Genomic DNA, 13,179 nt, shown 5'->3' with positions numbered 1-13,179 from the left:
TGTGTGTAGAGGTACTTCTCATATTTCAAAAACTCAAGAGGGGCTACGCATAATATAATTTGAACAGGTGAGTTCTATAATTAAACACACCCGTACAGTTGTCGTGAAAGCTAAAATTAGCTGTTTTTCTTTTATATACCAGGAATTTTAACATTCAGATCTATGGGAATTGACTCGCTTTTCAAGCCTCAAGTGGCCGTTTGAAGAACTGCAGTTTTTGGCACTTCCACCTGGCTTCATTTCCTCATTTAGACATATGAATGCAGGGTGAACTAATAACTTTAATTTATTTTAATTATGGCACCGTTCCATTTGGGTTGGCCGGGGCCTGGTACTATTATTATTTGTTATTGTGACACATTCTGGCAAATTAAAAAGTAGCCTATATGAGCAACCTTTGCAGACGGCACTGAATCCAGCGTGTATTGCTTTGACGATAATAAGTAAAATGACATGATAATATTAGGTTTTTTATAAACTCACCGTTTTGAACCTGTTCATAATGGACATCATGATGTAGCCTCTGCTGTTCTTCTTGAGATAGAAGAGGTAGATGGGGCAGACGGCCCAAAGGTAGATGCACGGCAGCCATGACAGGACAGTGAGCTGGAAACACTCCGGGAGGTCGGGCAGATCTGTTTGGAGCGTCTGATTGGCTTCCTGCAGAGACACATGACACGGGGAACAGCACTTTAGCTCACCGTCCTGCATCTCTTACGATTTACAATATTATGCCTCATCAAAATATACTTTAAACACTTAAAGATTACACTAAAACATACTGGTATACTTTACATAACAAGTCAGAGCCTGACAACATACCTCGAATCGTGGTATATTGAATAATCAAAGTGTATTTTTGTTTTTTACTAACTAAAATCAGCTTCAAAGGCTGCAGCAGTGGCCCTGTGTGGGGAAAAATCCCATACATGAATACACAAATGTTAAATTTCCATCTCACTTTTTGAAAAGTGAGATAGTGTACAGTGTACTATATGTAATAGTGGTTTTTTTCCAAACAAATGAGTTCAAATACTTATTTTAGCTATTAACTGTGTATATTTAAGATTCTACCAAAACTGCAATCCGAAAATCGTCACATAGAGGTTTCATAACCAGTTAAAAGTAACTTTATTACTGATATCATAGCCGAGGAGTAGCTAAAAGTGTTGATCGCGGGGAGCTGATGATACAAATCTGTGCTTATCAAGATGCCACCTTCACATAGACAACAATAGGAGCGGCAGGTTGCTTTGACATCCTTGTCAGCTACAATCGTTATCTCAAAGAGGACGAACCACACAGTGTGTTCAGTAGGTCACAGCTGCCACCGGAACAGTGCAAGTTGCTTGAAATGTTTCTGTAACAGCTGGCAGTTTCCCTGCATCACGTACAGGTGTGTCTGATTTGCCCCAGCCAGGTAAACCACACACTCATGCCCTAACTTGAGCACTTTCACTCCTTTTAAGGCACTTCTGCTGCGTCCACATTCCTGAAAATAGAGAGAAATATGGCATGCAGGGACCTGAAAACACGGTTCCCCCGAGGGGGGACACCTGTGTGCGTCGAGGTCTACGTGGGATGATATGTTAATGTTGTATGAAAACAGTATGATTCATGTATTCTAACTGGACAGAATCAATGAGCGAGTGTACATCCGAAGGAGAGAAAAGGTAAAGTAAACATGAGTCAGGGTGAGATGCAGGGTCGCCGTGGCAATCACGCTCCCCCGGACAAACAGTCGAGGGCCCACCCACAGATGCAACCAAGATAAACACAGCTGCGACTCTCCACACATCGCCACGCCTGTCTGCGTGAAGAACGCGTGGAAGCCTTCCCTCTGTGTGTGTTGTTATCAGACCATCTCTTTGTTTTGTTGGACATAGCGGTTACATTTTCATTTTTTATATATATTTTAAAAATCTTCTCGATATTTTCCCCACGTCAGTCGTCTTTTGGTTTTAAACTTTGCTCCTGCTCTTATGACTCAACAGGATACTGAATAAACACTCGAATCAGACGTAAACATATTTGTTATTCTATTGGATTTTTCCATTTTAGCAAGTGTCCGTGTTTCCAAATGGTACTAGCTGAAACGCCCAGAGAGCAAAGCATTACGTCTCTAAAGTATTCATTTAATATTGGACATTTTTGTTTTTCCATTGAAGGGAATAAGTGACATTTTGTTCATTGCATGTATTCACTTCCTTTTTGAAGCGATAGGTGAGAAGACAGGACTCTTGTGTCAGCGCTCCCGCTGCACACTCTTTAGCTTAGATAAACAGGAAAACCAGGAAAAAGCAAACCTCCTCCTGGTTATTTTTTTGGCTGGCTGCTGAGACCCAGTGCCTAGCAACCTCACAGTGACAATCACAAAGTACCAGCTGTTTCTTATGATGCAGCTACCGAGTGGAATTATAACCTGTCCAAAAAGTCAAAATCCACATTTTGCAGGTCCAAGATGCTGGTCTTTCTCAAGCTGTGCCTTCTAAGTTACTTAGTCCAAATGAAGATTACATTATTCATCTGCGCTTTCCAGGCGTGAATTAACATGCAGGCTGCAACTGAAATCGCTGGAGATGATTATTTCCACCTTCCATGACATTCCCAGGGTTTTTCATGACCGTAACACACGTCCATATCTCACTCAGCATCTAACTGTAATGAAAAGTAAATGTCAAATTTAAAAGGCATTCAGATATGTCACTCTGCACACTTGGGACAATGCAATGAGCAAATATCGTGTTTAATAATTCACCATACCAGAGTTTTTCTTTGCGCACACAGATGTCACATTAATTCTTATCTTAAAGAAAAGGGCAGTGAATGCACAGAATACATGGTTTATGTGGTTTCTGCTACGCCGACGTTCATGTGAGAATATAAAACAATGGGGAGACGTTTGCCAGCGGATATTAACACTTGTGTGTTTACAGATAGAATCGGAAAATAAAAGGGGGCCTCGGTAGCTGCCCTGGTAGAGTGGCCAAGCGTTTAACCACGCGGTTGGATGGTTCGACCGTCTGCAGCATGTCCAAGTGTCCTTGAGTGAGACACTTTGCAGCAGCTCACTGATCTGAGTGCTAATGATGCATTAAATGCAAATTTCATGTAACTTCCTGTGTGTATATGGTAACTGTAATCGAGTTCAACCGAGTTAAGCCTTGGAAAGGCTTGGAAATGATTCATAATGAAACATTTTAACACAACACATTTTAGAAGTTAATAGTGAGAGAAGCTTATCAAATAAAAGCTATTAAAATGACAATAAATGCATCAGAAATTAAGATCATTTCACAACAAAACAGACTTTTTTGACGATTGTCATGAAAAAGATGCCGTTCTCAACACACAGAATCCCTGGCCTTTGTTCTACTTCACAGACTTTCGGGCGGTTATCACTACACTTGAAACCTGAAACTTCCAACAAAAGGTGAGATGAAACAAGGGTGAGGTGCTTTACGATAACACCCAGCTCACGGAGACTCGGACGGGAGGATTACTCCAGTCAGCCGTGTTAAAACCTTAGAATAAAAAAAGGAACAAAACCAGCCAGAAGATGAAGCAGGTGAGGTTAAACCTCCACGTCTGGGGTTTCCCACCCTCATGAGTTTCATCACTCTGTGGGATTGTTGCATAGCACCTAGTTATTATCAAAGGACACCTGACTTCATAAACACACAACTGATCAATCTCAGAAAACATTGGTTTAGTACTTCTCTGTAATATTGGATAGCAATGACTGAATAGGCAGCGATCGATCGAGGTGGGAGAACGCTTTGTTGAACGATTCTGCATCATTTTATTTTTTTATTTAAAAATAATGCAGTGAAGTCTATAATCTATTCTTTTGTGGGGCAATCTTTCCACATTTTACATAAGTAATGTAGCAGATCGACTGTATCCTAGAAGAAAAAATTGGTTTGAAAGATTTTAATAAAAAAATTCTCATTATATTCAAACCCAAAACAGAGAATTGTTTAATAATTGAATTGCAACCCTCTAAAGGGGAACCCCAGAAATTCAGTGTTGCAGTAGACAATACACTGGATTGAGTCGGTCTGTAGGGGGTCTGTAGGGAATCTACCAATCTGGTCCTGTAGGTTAACATCAAGTTTCTCAGTCCCAGAGCTCGAGTGACGTATTGAGAGAAACTCAGATTTTCAGCTCACATTCAGCCGTCTTTGTTGTCTGCAAACAGCGGATTGAAAAGACCAGACTTATGCTTGTCTGTTGGCCAGATCACAAGTTATCACTAAAGACACAGACAGAGACAGACCACGGACGCGTTAATACCATCAGATAGTTCCACTATGAGGAGTAAAGATGACTCCACCACCTCCGGAGGTGTTTCCAGAAGTCTTCATGGATATATTTCACTGGAACTATTTTTTTTAAAACAGGATATCCGATCCGCCCACGGCGCATGATGTGATTCTGAATAATCTGTTACAAAATACAGTTTACCGTACGTGATTCACAGGCATGGCTGAGGTTTGGTGACTGGTGAAGAAGCAGGAATATTACCTGAACCACATCACTACTATAAAAGGGAAGCAGATCATCAGCGAGACCGAACTACAAATGATCCTGTGTTACATACAACTCAACACAGCGACACTTTCAGAAATCTCTCGACTTGTTCCGATACAAAGACAAAGCTTTATTGATCACCTTCACAGTTCACAGCTCAAAAACAGGACTTGGAAAACACTGCTGGGATTTTCCAGTGTAAAATATTGCCAGATTGTTGGGTATTTTTCTAGCTCTGGCGAACGGTACATGTTCTTGACTACTGTTGATCAGAGCACTTAAAGCCAGAACAAGAACAATACAATTCTCTATTGTTTACATTTCTGTCTACTGTTTACTTTTCACATCCTTTTACATTTTTCACTCTTGCACTGAAAGTATTTACTATTTTTATCCTTTACAATGTATGCTAATTGTAATGTTATTTTATTTCTATTTTATTATCCTTTATTTCATTTTAGACACTTTAATTGCTGCTTTTCAAATGTTTTTCATTACTGGTAAGGGCTTGCATTGCTACCAGGTACATGGCAATACAAATCTTGAATCTTGATCGGACAGGAAGATCATTTATTTTATTAATAGCTCAAAATCCAAACCAAGTGATATAAGTCTTGTGTTCGAGGGGCGACTCACAGCGAAGGGTTGGTTATATTAATCTACTTCTGCAAGTAAATCAAAGTCAGCTACATCCACATCCACTACAGCGGTGCGGGTGGTGTCGGGCGGACGGACTCGTATGTAGAAGCTTAAATAAATTGGCAGCAGGTTTTCCATCTGTTCTTCGTTACAAAATATAAAAGCTGTGGAGTGATGGCTGATGACAGGAAAGACCGTGCGAGGACAGGAACTGCTGATGTGTTTACACTCCGACATGGAAAACATTAGCAGTGTTATTCATTTTTTCAGTCGGTGTTCTCGATGGTTTAACCGGACACTACCGTTCGACAGACATTCCTGTTTGGAGAGGTCAAACAGCTTCGCTTTAGAGGGAATCTGCCGTCTCACTTTGAAATGAAAACCAATAAAACTGTAGCAGAACACACAGGAAGTGACTCAGACTGAAAGGGGTAATAAATCACAGACCAGCCTGCAGGAGGATACGGATATCATTCAAGAACGGGTTTTGAAAAGACTTTAAATTGCATTGCCACTTTTACATTATGTAGTTCACATCAACAAGATCTCTCTTTTTTTTTTTAAAGTGACATTTAGTCACAAGGCTTGGAAATCCCTTTTCATTCCGAGGTGCAGATGACCACTTCATAATTCTCAATTCCTGATTTTTTTTGCTGGGTTAGCATTTCCAGGAAATAGACGGCACATTTGGGGGAATTGTTACAAGAAAGCTGGTTTAGCGGGGAGGAGGCCAGTAGTACCAGTGAGGCCAGTATAGTTGGTTTTCTTTTTGGGCTACTTTTTATTTGAATTGGTAGATAAGAAGTTGTTTTGCTTTCTCTACAGATTTTGTCATTTTTTGGGCTGACCTCCTCTCTCTTGAAATGATGTGCTATTATGTGGCAAAAAAAAAAAGATCAAACATGGTTAATTTATAATTCACAAATAAAATAGATAGTGTGATAATTAAAAATGTCAATCTAAAAATCATAGAACATATAATAAGAGGAATTAAAAATAATAATGGTGTGCTGTGGCTCAAACCCTGTAGAGGTTTAATTCAATTATCTAGAGTAAACATGTCAATGAATGGATAGGCAATTGGAAGGCAATTTAGCGGATGCAGTGATTGTGAGACATTTCTATTACACACAAAAAATGACACATTTGTTATTCAGACAAAAGTAGAAAATAAATCCCCTAATTTTCCTGCTACATTATCATCATTATCACTAACACTCCCCGTTCATGTACATCTCCGCACCACACGCTCTCAACTTTCCCAGCAAACCTTGTCATCGTGACTCCTTTAATTACGACATCTTCCTCTTTTTTTTGCTTTCCATTGAGCCTCGCCCCGGCAGCACCCAAACCCTCACTGAATGAAGACATGAAAATACCCTACACTTACACAACACCTTAGAGTTCACGCAGCACACAAGCATAGCATGACTGTAATCCCCGCTGCTGCAGACAGGTTGTATGGTCGGTTGATGAATGGGTGTTTGGGATCAGCCCTCGTTTCGTGTCGGAGCTACATGCCACGCATTCTGGTTGCGTCGGCTGCGCCTTGTTGTAAATACACTCCTAGTAGCATGTGAGTGAGTGTGTTAACACGAGGCTGAGGGAGGAATCACTAATACACACAGTTTCAGGTTTGAAACGTTATTTTGCCCAAAAGATCCATTAGAATGTGCTGTGGATAGGGGTGTGAATCTTTGGCTTCAGAGCAATTCGATTAACAGTTCAGTAGTTGGCGATTCGATTCATTTTTATTTATTTTTTTTTGGAACGATTCGATTCGATTCTGTAAACCACGATTCAATTCAGTAACTTTTAACCAATAATCTATATCCTAAAATCATCAAAATTCTAAAGTGACATTGCAATATGTTTCTCTGCAATTTTCCACCCTAAATCTTTGTACGTCTTAAATTTAAATTTGTGTATTTGATGCACTTTGAGAGGAAAGAGAGTCTGGATCCATAAACGATCTTGTGCTCTCAAGCCGAACTAAAATAGCAACGTAAAATGAAAATACCCTAAAAATCTAAGTTCTAGCAAACAGAAAATCCTTCTACTGCTACCTCGGCATTCAATTTGTGAAACACGAATGGCTTTTATGTACGTGTCACCGTGGTAACTGCGATCCCAGTGGTGAAACACTGCCCTTTTATTTGTTTGGAGCATGTGGATCGATTCATAGACATTGCACATTTTAAGCCGACGTGGACAAGCCGCCCTTAAAATGCTCAGAGGTATATCTGGGATTTATATCTACAATTATCCCGACGATGGAAATTCCCCACGATCAGCTTATTGATAAAATCCTTTACGGTCCCATCGTTAGCACACAAATCAATAATTCCCCTTCCTTTCTAGCTGCAACTAACATTAATGCTATTAGCAGCACGTCAACGCTTAATTCCCCAGATCCACTTTGTTTGAACCGATACGACGGCATCCAATCCACTTGCAGGAGAGAACCATGAAAAAGCCGATGTAACTACTACTGAGCGCCCGATGGGAAAGTTATACCAACGATGAGTTCATCCGCCTACAAAAACTATGACTAAAAAAAGAATCTGCATTATGCAAATGTGTGGGTTGAAAGATTATGGACTTATCGTGACTTCTTCAGGACTCAAAATTCAGATGTTAGGAATAGGGGCTTGCCTGTCTTGACTTTGGAGTCACTTCTACCTCTGTTGTTGAGGGCTGGGGATTACAACTGCCTCCACTGTTTGAAGTGGACACCAACAGCAACTAGTTTCACCTCAGATAGCCTCCCCTTGGTGTAATATCCCTCAAAGGCCTATGGTTTGGTTTCTCCATGGATACAGCGTGACACAGTTAAATGAGATTTGCCCCCAAGGAAAACAGTGTAGTAGTGGTGGCTCGGCCTGGCGCTCCCAACAAACAACAGTTAGTGTCAGAATCATCATATTAATGAACCTGCAGAACTTCCCTTTCAAAAAACTGTCAAAGGCAGTACGGCGTGAGTCAAAGCAGCAGCAGCAGAGAAGAGGCTGTAGACGCGACAAACTCTTCTTCAATTACTCTGAAAACAATTTGTATATTTGCAGTGCAAACAATGACAGACACCCTGAAAGTGAAACAATAAAATCACACTGCGTTTTGTCCATATTACACAGCCCCAGGGAAGGGAATACTGTTTCACCACAGCAACAGATCTATAAACAGACTTCCCCATAGTCTCACCGACACAAACATCAATTCAAAGACTTATGAATGACTTCCCAAGGCAGGACTTGCCTCTTCAAAAAAATATATATGGTATGTTCAGGATGAAAGCACGGCTCTCTATCAGACATTAATGTACACTTTAGGCAAAAAAAAAACACAAAAGATTTGCAACTTGACTTGGACTTAAACACCAATGACTTCACTTAGACTTGACCCTTATGACTTGATAATACTTGATACCTTCCAGTGAAAACCTTCCCCCCAAAAAATGTGTTATTTACAAAGTGTGCCACAAATGGGACAATATGAAATTTTACGATTATTCTGGCCAAAACAATTGCGATTCTCAATATTATTAAAACTAAATGACAGCAAAGAGGTCAGCAAGCTGAAGGTTGTATAGGACAAATAAAAAATGTACAAACAAAATGTTTAATATAGCAACACTGTGTGAGTCTTTTCTTTCTGATAATTCCTTTAAAATTAAACAATTTAATCCCAATAATGGAAATTCACCACAATCAATTTATGGGTTTTTTTTAAATCACAATCCGTGATAAAATCCTACATCATCCCATCCCTCCTGCAGGAGTTGGTGGTATGTTGTATGTGCTGTAGGAATACACAATTGAAAGTGTGTCAGGTTTGAATCATTGCAAGATTTAAACCAAGATTCATATTTCCCAGGCAAAAAAAAAAAAAACCTGTGCATAAGAGTCAGCATCAGGTCTCCAAGGAAAAAGTGGTGTAAGAAATAGGAAAGCTTCCATAATATTCCCATCGGGATTCAATGTGTGTGTATGCACCTATCCTCATTTTATCTGCCATAATATTCACTATACTTGTACTTATTATTAGGGTGTCTTTGGTGACTAATTGGGATATTATTTCCTTTTTATAAATTTGCCCTACGGTTATGACATGTGTATAACAGTGACTTAGTGTGTGATTTTTATCACCATCCAGACATTTTGACAGTATTCTACTGTCACTTTACATCTTTTTTAACTGTTTTTAACTGTTTATTTGTTTTATACTGTGTACATAGTCTATATATATATATGTATTTATTTATTTTTTTGTTTTTTTTGCATCTGCTACTAATGCTCTGTTAATTGCACTACCCCCCTTTTGCTGCTGTAACCCTACTGTGGGACTAATAAAGGATTATCTCACTGTATTGAGTGAGTCTTTAATAATCTGTCCATTAGATGCTGTGCCATCACTTTTTATATTCCTGGAGGAAAGCAGCTCCTGTACAGATAAGTTCAGGGACCTTATCGTGAAGATAGCATCCATATGTAGCTAGCTGTATTTGACAGTGTCCTCCACAGCCAGCGACGCGTCATTCGACATTAATTGGGAGCTTGTTAACAGAGTAAATGCTATTAAGTGGGTTATTTATAGTTAGCTATGGCCGTTGGTGGTACTTCTGAAATCGTTCTGGCCCGGGAAGAAAACAAAAAGCGGGGCAGCATAACACCGCACCGACCCCCTGTCAGTCAGGTGAAGTACACGCCAACGGCCAACGGAGTTACCCGTATCTTTGTTGTGACACACACCGGGACCAGGAAACGTTACTCACCCAGAAAGGGAGCTCCGGTCCGCACAGCCGCTCCATCTATCTGCGGCGGCGGGCGAGAGGCGGCGAACCACGGGGAGAGCTCTTTAACCCCGCTACCGGTCGAGTCGTAGCAGCTTTCACTATTCCTTCGCGTGTGAGAGACAAAAAGACGGTCTGCCGGGTGTCACATGCCACACCGGGAAGGATATGTGTCCGCGTCTCCGCTGCTGTTCCCCCCCCACCCCCCTACCGGACGGCGCTCCGCTCCTTCCGCTCGGTTCGAGAGACGGAAAAGAAAAGTCAAACCGGAGCCAGCGAAGAATTAGTTCAATGGGGAGGCTGTCGTGATGTCAAGGCAGGGTGTCAGCTTACTAGACCACGCCCCCCCTCTCTCTCTCTCTCTCTCCCTCGCGCGCGCTCTCTCTCTAGAGCGTTCCACACACGCGCACACATAACGTGACTCAACAACATGAAATCACTCAGTTTTGCTGAGTCATGTCGTCAGTGAGGGAAAAAAAGGTTTACAGGTGGAAAACCGGGTCCAGGTGATGTTTTGCTGGTCCAAATTCATGAAGGGTCGATTCCAAGCCAGAGGGCTGTTGGGGGTTAAAGGTTGAGCAGGTGATTCTAATCAGAAACACTTTGTTATATTACTTGAAATCCTCATAACATACCGACAGCCATCAGTTCATTAAATTCTCTGACATAAATAATGTAAAAAAAGGACTGTAAAAATCCCATACAATCAAATAAGTCTGGGCCGGCTTAAATAATTGCTGCCCACCTGTCTGTCAATGCTTACTTCCTGCTTCGGCGATGCGTTCAAAGTCAAATTCTCTGTACTTTTTTCCAAATTACCTACTCAACCTTTAAGTGGTGAAATAAATATAGCACAGTAGAGGTGTCAAGCACAGACTTATACTCAGGTAGAAAAAGGGTTCAAAACGAGTGGTAAAAGTAGAAGTACTGATTCAACTTATTTAGGCTACTCAAGTAAAAGTAAAAAGTGAAGGCTCTAAAGTATAAAGTATGACTTTGAAGGATGTTTTTTAAACAACTCTCAGCTCTGTCATCAAAAAGCACAGAGGAGGATGTGCTTCCTGCTGCAACTGATGATATTCAACCTGCAAAGACAATGATAGTGCACTTCTGCAGCAGCGCCGCCCTCGACTCCGTCCTCACCACCTGGTACTCCGCTGCCACTGTCAAGGGCACTGACAAGGACAAGAGTGCAGCGTATCGTTGACTCGGCAAGGACAATGAGGGGAGGGGGAAAAGACCGCTCCCCTCCTCCAGCAGGAGGCTGCGATCCATCAGGACCATCAAAACCCCTCATGCTGCAAAAATCTATCTGCAGCTGGACTCATCCCCAAGGCCCCCACTGACACTGGCTCCCATCCCACCCCATAGTCAAGTCTCAACATCTGCCACAACACGTTACATTCACAGAATCGCACATATTCTCTATTATGCATTACACTTCACAAAATTTGTGCTGTTGTCAGTTCTTTTTAATTATACATGGTTCTTGATTTGATGCACTTGCTTTTATCTGTAATTGTCCCTGTCGTGATGCTGGAACCAACAGGCCCAGGGCCTCGTTTTATGTGTCTTGTGTGATTTATCTATCTATGTATCTATCTATAAATGTCCCCCATTAAATGACAGTGACCCTGACCCTGAAACTCAAGCAGCTAAATGGAATTCAGCCATCATTCATTGCATTAATATGCACCTGTGCTTCTCCTCCTCTGACATTGAGCGCCGGAAGCCATAAGACCCAATCAGCCAATGGGGAGACGGTATCCTGTGACATAGCTGCGCGTGAACCGCGGCAGCTACCAGTGATGGAAACGCAGCTCCGTGCAGCTGCCCAGTCTCTCCCAGAGAATACCAGTATAGCCGTGGATACACGCCCAGCGAGTCACCACATAGCATCTAAATCTTGTCTGTCAGGAGTAATTGCATGTGCATGAGCGAGTAAAGCAGTTTTGAAACACTACATTTCAACCGCGAGCAGATGCCAAAGACAATACAGAGGGAAGTGATTACGATGTGTTTTTCCAGCCAGAAAATCACAAATGTAATAAACATGTTTGCACTGCAATACTTAAATATTCTACAAACTGAGGATGCAAAAAGAAACAATTAAAATGTCGTTTAAAAGGCTTGTAGCCTCAGGTCCAGCAATCAGAGGTCGGACTTACATACTTATAATAAAGCAGATGCATATTCTCTATTCAGAGGCATTGGCTTCAATTTGATGCTTCCCTCTGAAAAGTTAGGATGGGGGTCAAACACAGAGGGATCAATAACTAAAACTTAATAGAACCTCGATTCACATCACTTCACAGAGAACGATCAGGGCTAACTCTGCTCTGGAGTGGGATTTAGTAAGTCCTGGGATCTGGTTTGGATACCCCACATGTGAGGATTTGTAGGTGCTGATGCCCGAAGGTGCCCCCCGCTGTCATGCCTTAACTTGAGCGTGTAGTGCATCTCGTAACGCTCTACGACGGCAGGATTCTCCCCCTCGCCCCCAGGGTGTGACTGTTTGAAACGGCTATAAACACTTTCCTCTCCAGATGTGGTTGAACAACCCAGTCTCACAACAGCTTTTTATTAAGTCACAAGATTGAAATCTAGTGAAAACAATGTCACTGGAATGTCAATAAGCGACAGCTTAATGACCGACTGCAGCTTTAACAGGGGGGGAGTGTGAAAAGGCCTAACGACGATGAATATGATGAATGCAAGTAAAACTCCAAAATGAACGGTTTCTGAATCAAATCTAAACCTTAAATAACATCAGATATAGCGTTAGCAGGTCCAGGTCCCTGTACTGCAAAAGCAAGTCAAGTCAGTTATGGATGAAAGACAGATTTAAAGCTATGCTACGGGATGACGAGGAGTAGGGGAGACGAGGGGATTGGATGGAGGGTACGAGCCAATGGGAGCCTTCCGGAGCAATGGCTCCCATTGGTCAACTTCTACGCAGGTCTACAGCTGATAGACTGAATGGATTTTTTAATTCAAATCGCATAGCTTTAAGACTTGCACGCTGCAGTGTTGTTCTAACTTTGAAATGATCACATTGCATGGGAATCCCGGCTCCATGCAGCAGCGAGGCTTCGTTAAGTCCCCGGGCCTCCTGCTGCTGCAGGTGTCAGTCCTCTCGGTCCAGCAGGAGATCTGATTACCAGACCGTTAAGCCTTTCTGTCCTCGATGTCCCCATAAGAGCTGACCTCGGCCCTTC

At 41.7% G+C, this 13,179-nt stretch overlaps 1 protein-coding gene across 3 annotated transcripts in view; it reads right to left on the bottom strand.

Annotated features, from left to right (window-relative positions):
- Positions 1–10,220, bottom strand: part of abcc3 (ATP-binding cassette, sub-family C (CFTR/MRP), member 3) — a 32,642-nt gene extending 22,422 nt beyond the window's left edge. For 2 of the 3 annotated variants that reach the window (XR_014599248.1, XM_084040557.1), the window contains exons 1-2: positions 9,944–10,220; positions 484–660 (exon numbers count right to left, since the gene is read on the bottom strand). Coding sequence is in view for 2 of the 3 variants with exons in the window: in XM_084040557.1 (XP_083896683.1) it covers positions 484–660; positions 9,944–9,979 (213 nt within the window). In the remaining variant the exon portion in view is untranslated. The remainder of the gene's footprint in view (positions 1–483; positions 661–9,943) is intronic. The other variant, XM_084040558.1, reaches the window with a different exon arrangement.
- Between the last annotated feature and the right edge of the window lie 2,959 nt (positions 10,221–13,179).

The sequence above is a fragment of the Eutrigla gurnardus genome (genome assembly GCF_963514095.1).
Source record: "Eutrigla gurnardus genome assembly, chromosome: 22".
Taxonomy (NCBI): domain Eukaryota; kingdom Metazoa; phylum Chordata; class Actinopteri; order Perciformes; family Triglidae; genus Eutrigla; species Eutrigla gurnardus.
This window is presented reverse-complemented; position numbering and strand designations above follow the sequence as displayed.